This window comes from Bos javanicus, chromosome X (genome assembly GCF_032452875.1).
Source record: "Bos javanicus breed banteng chromosome X, ARS-OSU_banteng_1.0, whole genome shotgun sequence".
In the NCBI taxonomy this organism is placed as follows: Eukaryota; Metazoa; Chordata; class Mammalia; order Artiodactyla; family Bovidae; genus Bos; species Bos javanicus.
This window is the reverse complement of record NC_083897.1, coordinates 67,340,482-67,360,122: the sequence shown is the minus strand read 5'-3', so window position 1 is coordinate 67,360,122 and position 19,641 is coordinate 67,340,482. Positions and strand designations below refer to the sequence as shown.

The following is a 19,641-nucleotide window of genomic DNA, read 5'->3' as shown; positions in this document are numbered from 1 at the left end:
GTAGTATAGAGCCTAACAGCAGCGTTCTGTTTTGCTTTTCAATATATCCTCAGAATATTCTAATGTGCAGCCAGAGTTAAGAACCACTGAATTAGAACTTTTAGCTAATATCCATACTGGAGTAAATTTAATTCCTGGAAGAAGTGACAGAAGTTTTCTAGCTTAACTCTCTTCTGTGGATAAAGCCTAATTTACTTGTTACAATATTGTGTGCAACTGATTAAAGGGAGTCTTAGGATATAGCCAAATGACCATTAAGCAATCAAGAAACACATATTCTTCTATTAGAACAATCTTTGTATTGATGAGGGAGGGGCTGGAGAGGAAAAAGGAGAGAGAGAATTATTTAGAGTACTGGTTATAAGCAGAGCACATAGGGAAATATTAGAGTACCATGCCTGGTGGGGCCAACCAAGATGGACGGGTCATGGTGGAGAGGTCTGACAGAATGTGGTCCACTGGAGAAGGCAATGGCAAACCACTTCAGTATGCTTGCCTTGAGAACCCCATGAACAGTATGAAAAGGCAAAATGCTAGGATACTGAAAGAGGAACTCCCCAGGTCAGTAGGTGCCCAATATGCTACTGGAGATCAGTGGAGAAATAATTCCAGAAAGAATGAAGGGATGGAGCCAAGGCAAAAACAATACCCAGTTGTGTGTGTGGCTGGTAATAGAAGCAAGGTACAATGCTATAAAGAGCAATATTGCATTGGAACCTGGAATGTCAGGTCCATGAATCTATGAAAATTGGAAGTGGTAAAACAGGAGATGGAAAGAGTGAATGATGACATTCTAGGAATCAGTGAACTAAAATGGACTGGAATGGGTGAATTTAACTCAGATGAACATTATATCTACTACTGTGGGCAGGAATCCCTTAGAAGAAATGGAGTAGCGATCATGGTCAACAAAAGAGTCTGAAATGCAGTACTTGGGTGCAGTCTCAAAAATGACAGAATGTCTTTAATCCATTGTATATTCTTGCCTCCTTTGTCAAAGATAAGTTGTCCATATGTGCATGGATTTATCTCTGGGCTTTCTATTTTGTCCCATTGATCAATATTTCTGTCTTTGTGCCAGTACCATACTGTCTTGATAACTGTGGCTTTGTAATAGAGCCTGAAGTCAGGTAGGTTGATTCCTCCAGTTCCATTCTTCTTTCTCAAGATCGCTTTGGCTATTCAAGGTTTTTTTGTCATTCCATACAAATTGTGAAATTATTTGTTCTAGCTCTGTGAAGAATACCGTTGGTAGCTTGATAGGGACTGCATTGAATCCATAAATTGCTTTGGGTAGTATACTCATTTTCACTATATTGATTCTTCCAATCCATGAACATGGTATATTTCTCCATCTATTAGTGTCCTCTTTGATTTCTTTCACCAGTGTTTTATAGTTTTCTATATATAGGTCTTTAGTTTCTCTAGGTAGATATATTCCTAAATATTTTATTCTTTCCGTTGCAATGGTGAATTGAATTGTTTCCTTAATTTCTCTTTCTGTTTTCTCATTATTAGTGTATAGGAATGCAAGGGATTTCTGTGTGTTGATTTTATATGCTGCAACTTTACTATAGTCATTGATTAGTTCTAGTAATTTTCTAGTGGAGTCTTTAGGGTTTTCTATATAGAGGATCATGTCATCTGCAAATAGTGAGAGTTTTACTTCTTCTTTTCCAATTTGGATTGCTTTTATTTCTTTTTCTGTTCTGATTGCTGTGGCCAAAACTTCCAAAACTATGTTGAATTGTAATGGTGAAAGTGGGCACCCTTGTCTTGTTCCTGACTTTGGAGGAAATGCTTTCAATTTTTCACCATTGAGGATAATGTTTGCTGTGGGTTTGTCATATATAGCTTTTATTATGTTGAGGTATGTTCCTTCTATTCCTGCTTTCTGGAGAGTTTTTTTTATCATAAATGGGTGTTGAATTTTGTCACAGGCTTTCTCTGCATCTATTGAGATAATCATATGGTTTTTATTTTTCAATTTGTTAATGTGGTGTATTACATTGATTGATTTGCGGATATTGAAGAATCCTTGCATCCCTGGGATAAAGCCCACTTGGTCATTGTGTATGATCTTTTTAATGTGTTGTTGGATTCTGATTGCTAGAATTTTGTTAAGGATTTTTGCATCTATGTTCATCAGTGATATTGGCCTGTAGTTTTCTTTTTTTGTGGGATCTTTGTCAGGTTTTGGTATTAGGGTGATGGTGGCCTCATAGAATGAGTTTGGAAGTTTACCTTCCTCTGCAATTTTCTGGAAGAGTTTGAGCAGGATAGGTGTTAGCTCTTCTCTAAATTTTTGGTAGAATTCAGCTGTGAAGCCGTCTGGACCTGGGCTTTTGTTTGCTGGAAGATTTTTGATTACAGTTTCAATTTCCGTGCCTGTGATGGGTCTGTTAAGATTTTCTATTTCTTCCTGGTCCAGTTTTGGAAAGTTGTACATTTCTAAGAATTTGTCCATTTCTTCCACGTTGTCCATTTTATTGGCATATGATTGTTGATAGTAGGCTCTTATGATCCTTTGTATTTCTGTGTTGTCTGTTGTGATCTCTCCATTTTCATTTCTAATTTTATAGATTTGATTTTTCTCCCTTTGTTTCTTGATGAGTCTGGCTAATGGTTTAATTTTATTTATCCTTTCAAAGAACCAGCTTTTGGTTTTGTTGATTTTTGCTATGGTCTCTTTTGTTTCTTTTGCATTTATTTCTGCTCTAATTTTTAAGATTTCTTTCCTTCTACTAACCCTGGGGTTCTTCATTTCTTCCTTTTCTAGTTGCTTTAGGTGTAGAGTTAGGTTATTTATTTGACTTTTTTCTTGTTTCTTGAGGTATGCCTGTACTGCTATGAACTTTCCCCTTAGGACTGCTTTTACCGTGTCCCACAGGTTTTGGGTTGTTGTGTTTTCATTTTCATTCGTTTCTATGCAAATTTTGATTTATTTCTTGGTTTCTTCTGTGATATGTTGGTTATTCAGCAGCGTGTTGTTCAGCCTCCATATGTTCGAATTTTTAATAATTTTTCTCCTGTAGTTGAGATCGAATCTTACTGCATTGTGGTCAGAAAAGATGCTTGGAATGATTTCTATTTTTTTGAATTTACCAAGGCTAGCTTTATGGCCCAGGATGTGATCTGTCCTAGAGAAGGTTCCATGTGCGCTTGAGAAAAAGGTGAAATTCATTGTTTTGGGATGAAATGTCCTATAGATATCAATTAGGTCTAACTGGTCTATTGTATCATTTAAAGTTTGTGTTTCCTTGCTAATTTTCTGTTTAGTTGATCTATCCATAGGTGTGAGTGGGGTATTAAAGTCTCCCACCATTATTGTGTTATTGTTAATGTCTCCTTTCATACTTGTTAGCATTTGTCTTACATACTGTGGTGCTCCCGTGTTGGGTGCATATATATTTATAATTGTTATATCTTCTTCTTGGATTGATCCTTTGATCATTATGTAGTGACCACCTTTGTCTCTCTTCACAGCCTTTGTTTTAAAATCTATTTTATCTGATATGAGTATTGCTACTCCTGCTTTCTTTTGGTCCCTATTTGCATGTAAAATCTTTTTCCAGCCCTTCACTTTCAGTCTGTATGTGTCCCCTGTTTTGAGGTGGGTCTGGTGGTGGGAAAACTGGTCACCCACTTGTAAAAGAACGAAACTAGAACACTTTCTAATACCATACACAAAAATAAACTCAAAATGGATTAAAGATCTCAATGTAAGACCAGAAACTATAAAACTCCTAGAGGAGAACATAGGCAAAACACTCTCCCACATACATCACAGCAGGATCCTCTATGACCGACCTCCCAGAATATTGGAAATAAAAGCAAAAATAAACAAATGGGACCTAATTAAACTTAAAAAGCTTCTGCACAACAAAGGAAACTATTAGCAAGGTGAAAAGGCAGCCTTCAGAATGGGAGAAAATAATAGCAAATGAAGCAACGGACAAACAACTAACCTCAAAAATATACAAGCAACTCCTACAGATCAACTCCAGAAAAATAAATAACCCAATCAAAAAATGGGCCAAATAACTAAATAGACATTTCTCCAAAGAAGACATACAGATGGCTAACAAACACATGAAAAGATGCTCAACATCACTCATTATCAGAGAAATGCAAATCAAAACCACTATGAGGTACCATTTCACACCAGTCAGAATGGCTGCGATCCAAAAGTCTACAAGTAATCAATGCTGGAGAGGGTGTGGAGAAAAGGGAACCCTCTTACACTGTTGGTGGGAATGAAAACTACTACAGCCACTATGGAGAACAGTGTGGAGATTTCTTAAAAAACTGGAAATAGAACTGCCTTATGATCCAGCAATCCCACTGCTGGGCATACACACTGAGGAAACCAGAAGGGAAAGAGACACGTGTACCCCAATGTTCATCACAGCACTGTTTATAATAGCCACGACATAGAAGCAACCTAGATATCCATCAGCAGATGAATGGATAAGAAAGCTGTGGTACATATACACAATGGAGTATTACTCAGCCATTAAAAAGAGAACATTTGAATCAGTCCTAATGAGGTGGATGAAACTGGAGCCTATCATACAGAGTGAAGTAAGCGAGAAGGAAAAACACCAATACAGTATACTAACGCATATATATGGAATTTAGAAAGAGGGTAACAATAACACTGTGTACGAGACAGCAAAATAAACACTGATGTATAGAACAGTCTTATGGACTCTGTGGGCGAGGGAGAGGGTGGGAAGTTTTGGGAGAATGGCATTGAAACATGTAAAATATCATGTATGAAACGAGATGCCAGTCCAGGTTCGATGCCCGATCCTGGATGCTTGGGGCTAGTGCACTGGGACGACCCAGAGGGATGGTATGGGGAGGGAGGAGGGAGGAGGGTTCAGGATGGGAAACACATGTATACCTGTGGTGGATTCATTTTGATATTTGGCAAAAGTAATACAATTATGTAAAGTTTAAGAATAAAATAAAATTAAAAAAAATAAAGTTCCAGTATATTTCTACAAAAAAAAAAAAAAAAGACAGAATGATCTGTTTGTTTCCAAGGCAAACCATTAAATATCAGAGTAATCCAAGTCTATGCCCCAACGACTACTGATGAAGAAGCTGAAGTTGAACGTACTATGAAGACCTACAAGACCTTTTAGAACTAAAATCCCTAAAGATTTCCTTTTCATTATACGGGACTGGAATGCAAAAGTAGGAAGTCAAGAAACACCTGGAGTAACAGGCAAATTTGGCCTTGGAATACAGAATGAAGCAGGGCAAAAGCTAATAGAGTTTTGCCAAGAGAAGGCACTGGTCATAGCAAACACCTTCTTCCAACAACACAGGAGAAGTCTCTACACATTGACATCACCAGATGGCCAACACCAAAATCAGATTGATTGTATTCTTTATAGCCAAAGATGGAGAAGCTCTATACAGTCAGCAAAAACAAGACCGGGAGCTGACTGTGGCTCAGAACATGAAATCCTTATTGCCAAATTCAGACTTACATTGAAGACAGTAGGGAAAACCAATAGACCATTTAGGTATGACCTAAATCAAATCCCTTATGATTATACAGTGGTAGTGAGAAATAGATTTAAAGGACTAGATCTGATAGATAAAGTGCCTGATGAACTATGGACTGCGATTCATGACATTATACAGGAGACAGGGATCAAGACCATCCTCATGGAAAAGAAATGCAAAAAAGCAAAATGGCTGTCTGGGGAGGCCTTACAAATAGCTGTGAAAAGAAGAGACATGAAAAGCAAAGGAGAAAAGGAAAGATATAAGCATCTGAATGCAGAGTTCCAAAGAATAGCAAGAAGAGATAAGAAAGCCTTCCTCAGCGATCAATGCAAAGAAGTAGAGGAAAACATCAGAATGGGAAAGACTAGAGATCTCTTAAAGAAAATTAGAGATACCAAGGGAACATTTCATGCAAAGATGGGCTCGATAAAGGACAGAAATGGTATGGACCTAACAGAAGCAGAAGATATTAAGAAGAGGTGGCAAGAATACACAGAAAAACTGTACAAAAAAGAGCTTCACAACCCAGATGTTCACTATGGTGTGATCACTCACCTAGAGCCAGACACCCTGGAATGTGAAGTCACGTGGGCCTTAGAGAGCATCACTACAAACAAAGCTAGTGGAGGTGATGGAATTCCAGGAGAGCTATTTAAAATCCTGAAAGATGATGCTGTTAAAGTGCTGCACTCAATATGCCAGCAAATTTGGAAAACTCAGCAGTGGCCACAGAACTGGAAAAGGTCAGTTTTCCTTGCTATCCCAAAGAAGGGCAATGCCAAAGAATGCTCAAATTACTGCACAATTGCACTAATCTCACATGCTAGTAAAGTAATGCTTAAAATTTTCCAAGTCAGGCTTCAGCAATACGTGAACTGTGAACTTCCAGATGTTCAAGCTGGTTTTAGAAAAGGCAGAGGAACCAGAGATCAAATTGCCAACATCCGCTGGATCATGGAAAAAGCAAGAGTTCCAGAAAAACATCTATTTCTGCTTTATTGACTATGCCAAAGCCTTTGACTGTGTGAAGCACAATAAACTGTGGAACATTCTGAAAGAGATGGCAATACCAGACCACCTGACCTGCCTCTTGAGAAACCTATATGCAGGTAGGAAGCAACAGTTAGAACTGGACATGGAACAACAGACTGGTTCCAAATTGTAAAAGGAGTACGTAAAGGCTGTATATTGTCACCCTGCTTATTTAACTTATATGCAGTGTACGTCATGAGACATGCTGGGCTGGAAGAAGCAAAAGCTGGAATCAGGATTGCCAGGAGGAATATCAGTAACTTCAGATATGCAGATGACACCACCCTTATTGCAGAAAGTGAAGAGGAACTCAAAAGCCTCTTAATGAAATTGAAAGAGGAGAGTGAAAAAGTTGGCTTAATGCTCAACATTCAGAAAACAAAGATCATGATATCTGGTCCCATCACTTCATGGGAAATAGATAGGGAAACAGTGGAAACAGTGTCAGACTTTATTTTTTGGGCTCCAAAATCACTGCAGATGGTGACTGCAGCCATGAAATTAAAAGATGCTTACTCCTTGCAAGAAAAGTTATGACCAACCTGGATAGCATATTGAAAAGCAGAGACATTACTTTGCCAACAAAGGTCCGCCTTGTCAAGGTTATGATTTTTCCTGTGGTCATGTATGGATGTCAGAGTTGGACTGTGAATAAAGCTGAGCACCGAAGAATTGATGCCTTTGAACTGTGGTGTTGGAGAAGACTCCTGGGAGTCCCTTGGACTGCAAGGAGATCCAACCAGTGCATTCTGAAGATCAGCTCTTGGTGTTCTTTGGAGGGAATGATGCTAAAGCTGAAACTCCAATACTTTGACCGTCTCATGCAAAGAGCTGACTCATTGGAAAAGACTCTGATGCTGGGAGGGATTGGGGGCAGGAGAAAAAGGGGATGACAGAAGATGAGATGCCTGGATGGCATCACCGACTCGATTTACGTGAGTTTGAGTGAACTCCGGGAGTTGGTGATGGCCAGGGAGGCCTGGTGTTCTACGATTCATGGGGTCACAAAAAGTTGGACATGACTGAGTGACTGAACTGAACCGTCATACACATATTTTAAAGGATGTCTTATGTTTATAAATAAAATATGTCAAAGCAGTATAGTATTATAAAAAAAAATCTTGACAACATAAAGTATTTCTAATTACACTGACAGCAATTATACTCTTTATGTGCATTCAGCAATTGTTGAAGCATGATGAGATTGTCTATAACTGCATAAAAAGTTTTGATGATTTTTGTTTTAAAGTGACCATATTTATTGATGGTGCTATATAATATTTTAATAAAGTATAAATAAGGAATATTAAGTGATAAACTGAAATTGTCATGATTTTCCTCTTTCAATATAAATGTTTTGTGAAGTACTTACAACAATGACCAGAAAATTATATCATATCTATTAATTTTGCTATATATTTGCAAAAACTCTGTAAGGTACATTTGAATCATAATTATTTTAAACTCATAAGATTAAATGCAAAATTCATTTCAGAAGCATTTTTGGAATTATTGATTATAGAGGTAAATAGCTAATTTGCACATGAATTTTAAAAGAGGATATATTTTAAATGATTTAAAGAAATATGTTAGAAATTATATATGTACTATGCATTAATTATACTTTAAAAATCGTGATTGAGCAGCTTATTGATTTTTAAATTGCATGATCATCATACCAACAAAAATCTTTTCAGTGGTTCATAAGTAGAAGTGTATAAAATTCCTGTTAGTTATTTATTGGGGTAAAATAGCTATTTATGCAATGCTTTTCTGCTTTTCTTTTGTGTATTTTGCAAGAGAATTACTCACTTAAATCTTTTACTTATAGTTATGATGCCCAACAATAGAGAGGACCTTATTGTTGACCAGGATACTGGACCAACTATCAAAAAATTCCAAAGGGAAAATAAAGGTAAAATAATTTTTGCTTATTTAATGTACATATAAAGATTGGACACTAGCTCACTTAACACCCTATTGCGGTATATTGTATACACATTTCCCTCAGTCAGAATAGATCTATACTGACTTTGGATAAATTCTTTTAGTATTAAAAATAATATTTACCTGAATTTTATTTGATATTATAAATAACATATTAACCTGAAGTTTCTTAGTGCCTGTGGTTGGAAGTTTTACCCTAAGCTCTTTATATTATGCCTGATTAGAGACATCTGATTCTCTTTTTATTATGTTTGTACTTTGTTGACTATATTTAAATTAATCATCATTTTATGGTTATGTTTGAAAAACTTGAGTTGCTGTCATGCAGGAAAGATGTTACCCTCAACATGCAAAAGTGATTTTAAAAGTATATGCTGATTTAGACATTTCAAATGAAATTTTAGCAAGCTACTCCAATCATGTATTTACCTAGAATGATGACATCAATCTGGCTTGTAATCAACTGACAAATGTGTAATTTCTGCACAGCATCCAATTTTTTCTTAGGATATCTGTTTGAAGAAGGTAGGGAGAGTAAGAATTTCAGTCACATTTCCTTGATATGAAAACTGAGTACAACTTTGTTTAAAAGACTTAAGGTAAGAGTAAAGGAAAATATATCGGCATATGTTATAGGCTATGCACTATGATTGTCATCATGAATTTATTAACTCTAAGCTAAAGAACATAAGCTAATAGGTAATTTGTCAGATCACCAGATGGTCTGACTGTACTTCACTATTAGGATGCATTTTTCTGTCTTTAATAAAGATGCTGATAATATGTAGGAAAAAAAAAAAAAAACCCTCCATGAACAGCTGAGGAGTTGACAGAGAATTTTCTTTTACTTTTTCTCTAGACTTAACTTGCTTTCTAATTACCTAGATGAGCGTTTTAGTCAGAATTTGGAATATTCTAGGATTTTAATTTCATCGAACCATGTTTGGTTTTCTTGCCATATGTTTTGTCTTTTCTTATTCAAAGACTGTACTTTCTGGGGCCCAAGTTGTAAATGCTTGATTTCAGAAAAGTTGTCAGAGTGGAAGAAGTCAAGTTTAGTATATTAAATTACCCAAACACTTACAGAGGTAATGGAACTGTAGTTAAAGATGAAACTTCATTCATAACTCAGCAACAATTTGTTCCTGAAACCTCTTTCCCAGCAAGTGATGACAATTTGAAGGACAGCTTGGTAGTAAAGCAGATTTTCTAGGAAAATCTCAAGCTGTACATGATACACATGATTCCATCAGAACTGCAAACCCCATAAGTCACAGTGGCATTTAGGACTGGCTTGTGTGCTGCAATGCTCAAGGACACACTGCTACGTCTAATGAAAAATCAGCTGGAGTGCTAGTACAGATGTACAGTAACTGAATTTCATAAAAATACACAGTGGTATGCACTGCCATTTCTGAGTCTCTTGCTGTGGAATGGCACAGTTATACTCATTTGAAATAGATTGGTCACACATCCTGATGAGGATATTAATAGACAAGAGTGACATATTAAACTGCATTTATTCAGTTATAATGGAAAGCTTATCTTTTTTCTGATTTATTCATTCCTTGATTTATTTGGTTTAGGGTCATTGTTTTATTTTATTTTTTGTTTCTTAAATTTTTATTTCTCTATTTTTAAAATTTATTTATTTATCTTAATTGAAGGCTAATTAATTACAATATTGTAGTGGCTTTTGCCATAAAGTGACATGAACTAGCCATGGGTGTACATGTGTTACCCATCCTGAACCACCCCCTCCACCTCCTTCCCCATCCTTTGCCTTGGAATCGTCCCAGTACACTGGCCCTGAGCACCCTGTCTCATGCATCAAACCTGGACTGGCGATCTATTTCACATATGGTAATATACATGTTTCAAAGTTATTCTCTCAAATCATCCCACCCTCTCCTTTTCCCACAGAGTCCAAAAGTCTGTTCTTTACTTCTGTGTCTCCTTTGCTTTCTAACATATAGGGTTATTGTTACCATCTTTCTAAATTCTGTATATATGTGTGAATATACTGTATTGGTGTTTTTCTTTCTGACTTACTTCACTCTGTATAACAGGCTCCAGTTTCATCCACCTAATTAGAACTGACTCAAATGAATTCTCTTTAAGAACTGAGTAATATGCCATTATGTATATGTATCACAACTTTCTTATACACTTGTTTGCCGATGGACATCTAGGTTGCTTCCATGTTCTAGCTATTGTAAACAGTGCTGCGATGAACATTGAGGTACACATGGTTTCCTTGGTGTGTATGCCCAGCAGTGGGATTGCTGGGTCATATGACAGTTCTATTACCAGGTTTCTAAGGAATCTCCAAACTGTTCTCAATAATGGCTGTACTAGTTTGCATTCTAGCCAATGGCATAAGAGGGTTCCATTTTCTCCACACCCTCTCCAGCATCTATTGTTTGTAGACATTTTGATAGCAGCTATTCTGACCAGCGCGAGATGGTACTTCGTTGTAGTTTTGATTTGCATTTATCTGATAATGAGTGACATTGAGCAACCATTCATGTGTTTGTTAGCCATCTGTAGATCTTCTTTGGGGAAATGTCTGTTGAATTTTTTGGCCCATTTCTTCATTAGGTCATTTACTTTTCTGGAATTGAGTTGCATGAGCTGCTTATATATATTTGAGATTAATTATTTGTCAGTTGCTTTGTTTGCTGTTATTTTCTCCCATTCTAAAGGCTGTCTTTTCACCTTGCTTATAGTTTCCTTCGTTGTGCAAAAGCTGTTGAGTTTAATTGAGTCTCACTTGTTTATTTTTGCTTTTTTTTTTTCAAGGTATTATATCATGTCATTTCATTTTATTAAAAGAAGCTGCATTCTTTTTGGACAGTGATATTACAGAGATAATCCTCTGTGTTTTTTTTAAATTTTATTTTATTTTTAAACTTTACAATATTGTATTGGTTTTGCCAAATATCAAAATGAATCTGCCACAGGTATACATGTGTTCCGCATCCTGAACCCTCCTCCCTCCTCCCTCCCCATACCATCCCTCTGGGTCATCACAGTGCACCAGCCCCAAGCATCCAGTATCGTGCATCAAACCTGGACTGGCGACTCGTTTCATACATGATAGTATACATGTTTCAATGCCATTCTCCCAAATCTTCCCACCCTCTCCCTCTCCCACAGAGTCCATAAGACTGTTCTATACATCAGTGTCTCTTTTGCTGTCTCGTATACAGGGTTATTGTTACCATCTTACTCTGGGAGGTGGGCCATAGAGGATCCTGCTGTGAATTATGTCAGAGAGTGTTTTGCCTATGTTCTCCTCTAGGAGTTTTATAGTTTCTGGTCTTACATTGAGATCTTTAATCCATTTTGAGTTTATTTTTGTGTATGGTGTTACAAAGTGTTCTAGTTTCATTCTTTTACAAGTGGTTGACCAGTTTTCCCAGAACCACTTGTTAAAGAGATTGTCTTTTCTCCATTGTATATTTTTGCCTCCTTTGTCAAAGATAAGGTGTCCATAGGTGTGTGGGTTTATTTCTGGGCTTTCTGTTTTGTTCTATTGATCTCTATTTCTCTCTTTGTGCCAGTACCAATCCATCCTGATGACTGTAGATTTGCAGTATTGTATGAAGTCAGACACATTGATTCCTTCAGTTTCATTCTGCTTTCTCAAGATTGCTTTGGCTATTCAAGGATTTTTGTATTTCCATACAAGTTGTGAAATTATTTGTTCTAGTTCTCTGAAAAATACATTGGTATCTTGATAGGGACTATATTGAATCTATAGATTACTTTGGGTAGTATACTCATTTTCACTATATTGTTTCTTCCAATCCATGAACATTGTATATTTCTCCATCTTTATGTATCATCTGTGATTTCTTTCATCAGTGTTTTATAGTTTTCTATATATAGGTCTTTTGTTTCTTTGAGTATATTTATACCTAAGTTTTTTTTTTTTTCTTTCTTTTTATTGCAATGGTGAATGGAATTGTTTCCTTATTTCTCTTTCTGTCTTTGCATTGTTAGTGTACAGGAATGTAAGGCATTTCTGTGTGTTAATTTTAATATCCTGAAACTTTACTATATTCATTGATCAGCTGTAGTAATTTTCTGGTGGAATCTAGGGTTTTCTATCTAGAGGATCATATCATCTGCAAACAGTGAAAGTTTTGCTTCTTCTTTTCCAATCTGGATTCCTTTTATTTCTATTTCTTCTCTGATTTCTGTGGCTAAAACTTCCAAAACTATGTTGAATAGTAGTGATGAGAATGGCACCCTTGTCCTGTTCCTGACTTTAGGGGAAATGCTTTCAGTTTTTCACCACTGAGGATAATGTTTGCTGTGGGTTTACCAGATAAGCCGTTTATTATGTTGAGGTATGTTCCTTCTATTCATACTTTCTGTTTTTTTTTTTTTTAATCCTAAATGGATGTTAGATTTTGTCAAAGGTTTTCTGTGCATCTATTGAGATAATCATATGTTTTTTATCTTTCGATTTGTTAATGTGGTGCATCATATTGATTGATTTGCAAATATTGTAGAATCCTTGCATCTCTGGGATAAAGTCCCCTTGGTCATGATGTATGTTGTTCTTAGTATGTTGTTGGATTCTGTTTTCTAGAATTATGTTGAGGATTTTTGCATCTATGTTCATCCGTGATATTGGCTTGTAGTTTTCTTTTTTGTGGCATCTTTGTCTGGTTTTTGTATTACAGTGATGGTGGCCTCATAGAATGAGTTTGGAAGTTTACCTTCCTTTGCAATTTTCTGGAAGAGTTTGAGTAGGATAGGTATTAGCTCTTCTCTAAATTTTTGGTAGAATTCCCCTGTGAAGCCATCTGGTCTTGGGATTTTGTTTGTTGGAAGATTTCTGATTATAGTTTCGATTTCTGTTCTTGTGATGTGTCTGTGAATATATTCTATTTCTCCCTGGTTCAGTTTTAAAAGGTTATACTTTTCTTTTGTTTAATATAAATTTATTTTAATTGGAGGCTAATTACTTTACAATATTGTATTGGTTTTGCCATTCTAAAAATTTGTCCATTTTATTGACATATAGTTGCTGATAGTAGTTTCTTATGATACTTTGTATTTCTGTGTTGTCTGTTGTGATTTTTCCATTTTAATTTCAAATTTTGTTGATTTGATTCTTCTCCCTTTTTCTTGATGAGTCTGGATAACAGTTTTCCTATTTTATTTATCTTCTCAAAGAATTAGCTTTTAGCTTTGGTGATTTTTGCTATGGTCTCCTGTGTTTTGGATTTATTTCTGCCCTAATTTTTATGATTTCTTTCCTTCTAATAACCCTGGGGTTCTTAAATTCTTCTTTTTCTAGTTGCTTCATGTGTAGAGTTAGGTTCTTTATTTGATTTTTCTCTTGTTTCTTGAGGTAAGCTTTTATTGTTATGAGCCTTTCCCTTAGCACTGCTTTTACTGAGTCCCATAGGTTTTGGGTTATTGTGTTTTCATTTTCATGTACTTGTTTCTTTTTAATACAAATTTATTTATTTTAATTGGAGGTTAATTACATTACAATATTGTATTGGTTTTGTCATACATCAACATGAATCCGCCACAGGTGTACACTATACATATTTTGATTTCTTTTTGGATTTCTTCTGTTATTTGTTTTTTATTCAGAATAATGTTGTTTAGCCTCCATATGTTTCTAGTTTTAATAGTTTTTTTTTTTTAGTTGACCTTTAATCTTACTGCAGAAAAGAGGTTTGAAAATATTTCATTTTTTTGAATTTACCAAGGCTAGATTTATGGCCCAGGATGTGGTCTATCTTGGAGAAGGTTCTGTGTGCCCTTGAGAAAATGGTGAAATTCATTTTTTGGGGGTGAAATGTCCTATAGATATCAATTATGTCTAACTGGTCCATTGTATCATTTAAAGTGTGTGTTTCCTTGCTAATTTTCTGTTTAGTTGATCTATCCATAGTTGTGAGTGGGGTCTTAAAGTCTCCCACTATTATTGTGTTACTGTTAATTTCCCTTTCATACTTGTTAGCATTTACCTTCCATAGTACAGTGCTTGTATGTTGGGTGCATATATATTTATAATTTTTATATCTTCTTCTTGGATCTATCCTTTGATCATTATGTAGTGTCTTCTTTGTCTCTTTTCACGGCCTTTATTTCATAGTCTATTTTATCTTATATGAATATTGCTACTCCTGTTTTCTTTTGGTCTCCATTTGCATGACATATATTTTCCCAGCCCTTCATTTTCAGTCTGTATGTGTCCCTTGTTTTGAGGTGGGTCTCTTGTAGACAGCATATATAGGGGTTTTGTTTTTGTATTCCATTTAGCCAGTCTTTGTCTTTTTGATGGGGCATTCAACCCATTTACATTTAAGGTAATTATTTGTAAGTATGATACCTTTGCCATTTACTTTGTTGTTTTGGGTTCGAGTTTATAAACCTTTCCTGTGTTTGTTGTCCACAGAAGATCCTTTAGCATTTGTTGAAGAGCTGGATTTGTGGTCTAAGTTCTCTCAGCTTTTGTTTGTCTGTAAAGCTTTTGATTTCTCCTTCATCTTTGAAGGAGATCTTTCTGGGTACAGTAATCTGGGTTGTATATTTTTCTCTTTCATCACTTTCAGTATGTCCTTCCATTCCCTTCTGGCCTGACGAATTTCTATTGAAAGATCAGTTGTTATCATTATGGGAATCCCCTTCTGTGTCATTTGTTGCTTCTCCATTGCTGCTTTTTATATTTGCTTTTTGTATTTGATCTTCTTTAATTTGATTAATATGTGTCTTGAGGTGTTTCGCCTTGGGTTTATACTGTTTGGGACTCTCTGGTTTCTTCGAAGTGGGTGGCTATTTCTTTCCCCATTTTAGGGAAGTTTTCAACTGTTACCTCCTCAAGTATTTTCTCATGGTGCCCTTTCTTTTTGTCTTCTTCTGGGACTCCAATGATTCAAATGTTGGTGCATTTAACATTGTCCCAGAGGTCTCTGAGGTTGTCCTCATTGCTTTTAATTCTTTTTTTTTTCTTTTTTCTTCTCTGCTTCATTTATTTTAATCATTCTATCTTCCACCTCACTCATCCTCTCTTCTACCTCAGTTATTCTACTGTTGGTTCCCTCCAGAGTGCCTTTATCTCAGTTATTGCATTATTCATTATTGATTGACTATTTTTTTTTTATTTCTTCTAGGTCCTTGTTAAACATTTCTTGCATCTTCTCAATCCTTGTGTCTAGTCTCTTTATCTGTACCTCCATTTGTTTTCAAGATTTTGGATCATCTCTACTATCATTATTCTGAATTATTTTTATGGTAGACTCCATATGTCCTCCTCTTTTGTTTCCTTTGGTGGGTACTTATCATGTTCCTTTACCTGCCGAATATTTCTCTGCCTTTACATTTTGTTTAAGTTGATGTATTTGGGGTGGCCTTTCTGTGTGCTGGAATTTTGTGGTTCTTCTTATTGTGGAGGTTCTTCCATATGTGTGGCATTGGATGAGTGGCTTGTCAAGGTTTCCTGGTTAGGGAAGCTTTCATCAGTGTTATGATGGGTTGAGCTGGATCTCTTCTCTCTGGAGTGCAATGAAATGTCCAGTAGTGAGTTTTGAGGTGTCTGTGGGTTTGGTGTGACTTTTGGCCCCCTGTATTTTAATGCTCAGAGTTATGTTCCTGTGTTTTGGGGGAAATAACTTGGTATGTCTTGCGCTGAAACTTGTTGGCACTTAGGTGGAGCTTGGTTTCAGTACAGGTATGGAGGCTTTTGGATGAGCTCTTGTCAATTAATGGTCCCTGGAGTCAGGAGTTTTCTGGTGTTCTCAAGTTTTGGATTTAAGCCTCCTGCCTCTGGCTTTCAGTCTTGTTCTTACAGTAGCTTCAAGAATTCTCCATCCATACCACACTGATTATAAAACATATAGGTTAATGGTGAAAAGACTCTCGACAGTGAGGGACACCCAGAGAGTTTCACAGAGTTACATAGAGAAGATAAGTGGGAGGAAGGAAATAGAGGTGGCCAGGAGGAGAAGGGGAGTCAAAAGGAGAGAGACAAATCTGGCCAGTAGTCAGTTCCCTAAGTGTTCTCCACAGCCTAGAACACCCAAAGAAAGTCACAGAGTTAGGTAGAGAAGAGGAGTGAGAGTGAGGAGATAGAGGTGACCTGGGGGAGAAAAAGGAGAGTCAAAAGGGGAGAGAGCAGTCAAGCCAGTAATCACACCCCTAAGTAAAATGGGTATTGAAGATTAGATTCTTAAAGGTACAAAGTTGATAAAAAAAAAATACTAAAAAGCAAATACTAAAAATCTAGAGTAGAGTTTAGACTCTCAAAAAATACAATATTAAAAAAAGTCACAAAATTATAAAAAATATATACATATGCAATTTGGTGTAAAATGGGGTCTTTTTTTTGCAAGGTAAAATAAGTTGTAAAAATGAAAATTAAAAGAGTAATAAATAATTTTAAAATTTAGATATTAAAAAGTGATAATAGTAAAATACATCTAGGAATTTCTCTGGAGCTGTTGAGGGCAATGTGGGGTTAGTTCAGTTTCATATAGTTCCTTGTTCCAGCTTATACTTCTTCTCAAGGTCTATTGGCCTCTTCTAATGTAGTCGGTGCTAACTACAATGTTTTAACCTGTTGCACCTTTCACTTCCAAAGCAGTTCCCTCTTTGTGTATTTCAGCTTTCTCTGTTTCCAAGTTTCTTCAGTGTCTAATTTCTGCCCTGACACAAGGGGGCGAAGGTGGTCACATATTTAGGCTCACTTGTTTAGTTGTGCTTTGGGGAGGGAGGAACACTGCAAACAAATATCACTGGCCTGTGTTGGGAGTGCTCACAGTGACTGGGCCACATTGGGTTTGACTCTGCTCACTGAGTGTGTGTTTCCTGGTCTACACTGCTCAGACTCCTGGTTGCTCCCCAGGGGGACTGTCCAACAAGGCTCAGGGTTGCCTGCACTTCCCAGGTCTAAGCCACTCAGGTTCAGGTTCTTGGGTACTCCACAAAGGCACTGATTCATTTGGGCCTTTGTTTTGTGCCCTTCCCAGGTCCAAGCATCTCAGATAACCAGGTGCTTGGTGAGTACACTGTCCCAGGTATACGGTGTGTCTTATCACCTCCCTGGCCCCAGCTGCTTGATTTCCTGGTTGCACCATGAGAGTGCTGTCTCAGGTGTACCATGCATCTCCTCTGGGGAGCTGATCTCAGGCTGTGACCCTCCTGGCAGATATCCACCATCCAGAATCCCAGGAAGACTTAGCAACTGGGAGCCTGCTCACAATTTGGTGGAGGATGCCATCTCTGGGGCCAAGGTTGCCCCTTGCCTTCTGGCTCTGGCTGTTGCCTGCCTGCCTCACTTCCTCTGGTGGGGAGATGGGCCATTCTACACCCGGCTAGCTCTCCTCTGGTATTCACTCAGTCTTTTGTTCTGTGAGCAGACCAGGCTATGCCTTAGGTTACAGCTCTTTGTCGGGAAGTTCTCTCTCTCTTTTTTCTCTCTCTCTGGCTATCCCACAGTTTGGGTTGCTATCTCATGTTACATCCCTTAGGTTGTCCTCAAGACATTCAGTTCCCATCCTTACCCTAAGCATTCAACCCATACCTCCATATTCATGCCCCACTCTCTGCTGGTGGCCACGAGCATCTGGGCTACTTCTCCACTGGGAGTGGTGTTTAGGTGCATATTCTGTTTTTTGTTTTGTTTTGTTTGTTTTTGTTTTGTTTTGTTTTGTTTTTCCCCTCCTGGTTAGCCCTCTGAGATTCCAGAACTCAACACAGACCTGCTGGTGAGAGGACTTCCTGGTGTTTGGAAACTTCTCCTCTTTCATGACTTCCTCCCCGCAGCTGGGTCTCCACCCCTAACTCTTTTGTCTCTCTTTTTGTCTTTTATATTTTGTCCTCCTCCTTTCAAAGAGAATGGGCTGCTTTCTGGGTGCCTGCTGTCCTCCGCCAGTGTTCAGAAGTTGTTTTCTGGAATTTCCTCAGTGTTCAAATGGTATTTTGATGAATTTGTGGGGGAGAAAGAGTTCTCCCTATCCTATTCCTCCATCATCTTAGGACTGCCCCTCAGGGTCATTCAAAAGCTTTCTTTTAAATGAGATTTTCTACGTCAAGTTCTACCAGCTGGATTTGTGGTATTAAGATAAAATATATTTTCCTGAAATAGATTTTAGTTCTTAAAAGGGAATGCAGTTTAAAGTAGAAGTCTCAACATTCATTAAGTTTGACAAGTAGGCAGTTTATACAACTGTGGCAAACATATGTTTTCACATCTGTTTAGAGTAATATTATCATGATTTTATTGAGTAGTATCATCCATGGCTCTGGAAATTAGAAAATGCCAACTTTACTGTTATGTCTAAATTTTCAGAAAATGAAATACCATAGAATATGCTTCATGTAGACTGCCCCTTGCTCTATCTTGTAAAATTAGGTGACAGACAGTGTAATATGTATCTCAAATGATAATCTGCATTTTGCCTTGAGTTTTCATATGCAGACATTTCATAGTCTATATGATCTAGGCTTTCCTGGCAGTGATGTCCCTTTATATTGTATCTGATATGAATTATCAAAATTGATATTTTAGTTTTGACTCAAGTATTAATAGTTTCACTAAACTGACTGGTCAGTTAAAGACTTTGATTTTATTTTTCTACATATATTCAAACAAATTGACCAAATCAATTGTATATTATGACATTGTATTACATAATTTTTTAGCAATCAGTTTTGGAATTTTTTAGAGACTTTGGGACTATCCACTCTACCTTACCCATGTGGAAGCAAAGGCACAAAGAAAGGCCCTCTGCCCTTGGCAGCCTTTGGTTTCTGAAACTGCTAGTAGGAATACAGGGGCTTTTTGATATTTTACACTTAACATTGATTGTATCTATTGAAAACTTTATATGTAAAATAAGTGCCAATGATCAAACTTTGGCATGCTATCTAAATACTGGAACAATAAATTTATCATCAACCCCAATACTTGAGTCCACTAAAACATTACATTTTAAGTCAGTCCACTATAGATGAAAAGATAATGGTTTGAACATCCTTAAGAATCTTAAGAACATAAAGTATATTTAATCTAAGATAAAGATGAAAATGAAAGTGTTAGTTGCTCAGTCATTTCCAAGTCTTTGCAACCCCATGGGCAGTAGCCCACAAGGCTCCTCTGTC

At 36.9% G+C, this 19,641-nt stretch overlaps 1 protein-coding gene across 1 annotated transcript in view; it reads left to right on the top strand.

The window, feature by feature from the left end:
- The window catches only part of LOC133243087 (dachshund homolog 2-like), a 298,941-nt gene that overhangs the window by 160,843 nt on the left and 118,457 nt on the right, over positions 1-19,641 (top strand). The window contains exon 5 of the mRNA XM_061409548.1: positions 8,390-8,473. Coding sequence (XP_061265532.1) covers positions 8,390-8,473 — 84 coding nt within the window. The remainder of the gene's footprint in view (positions 1-8,389; positions 8,474-19,641) is intronic.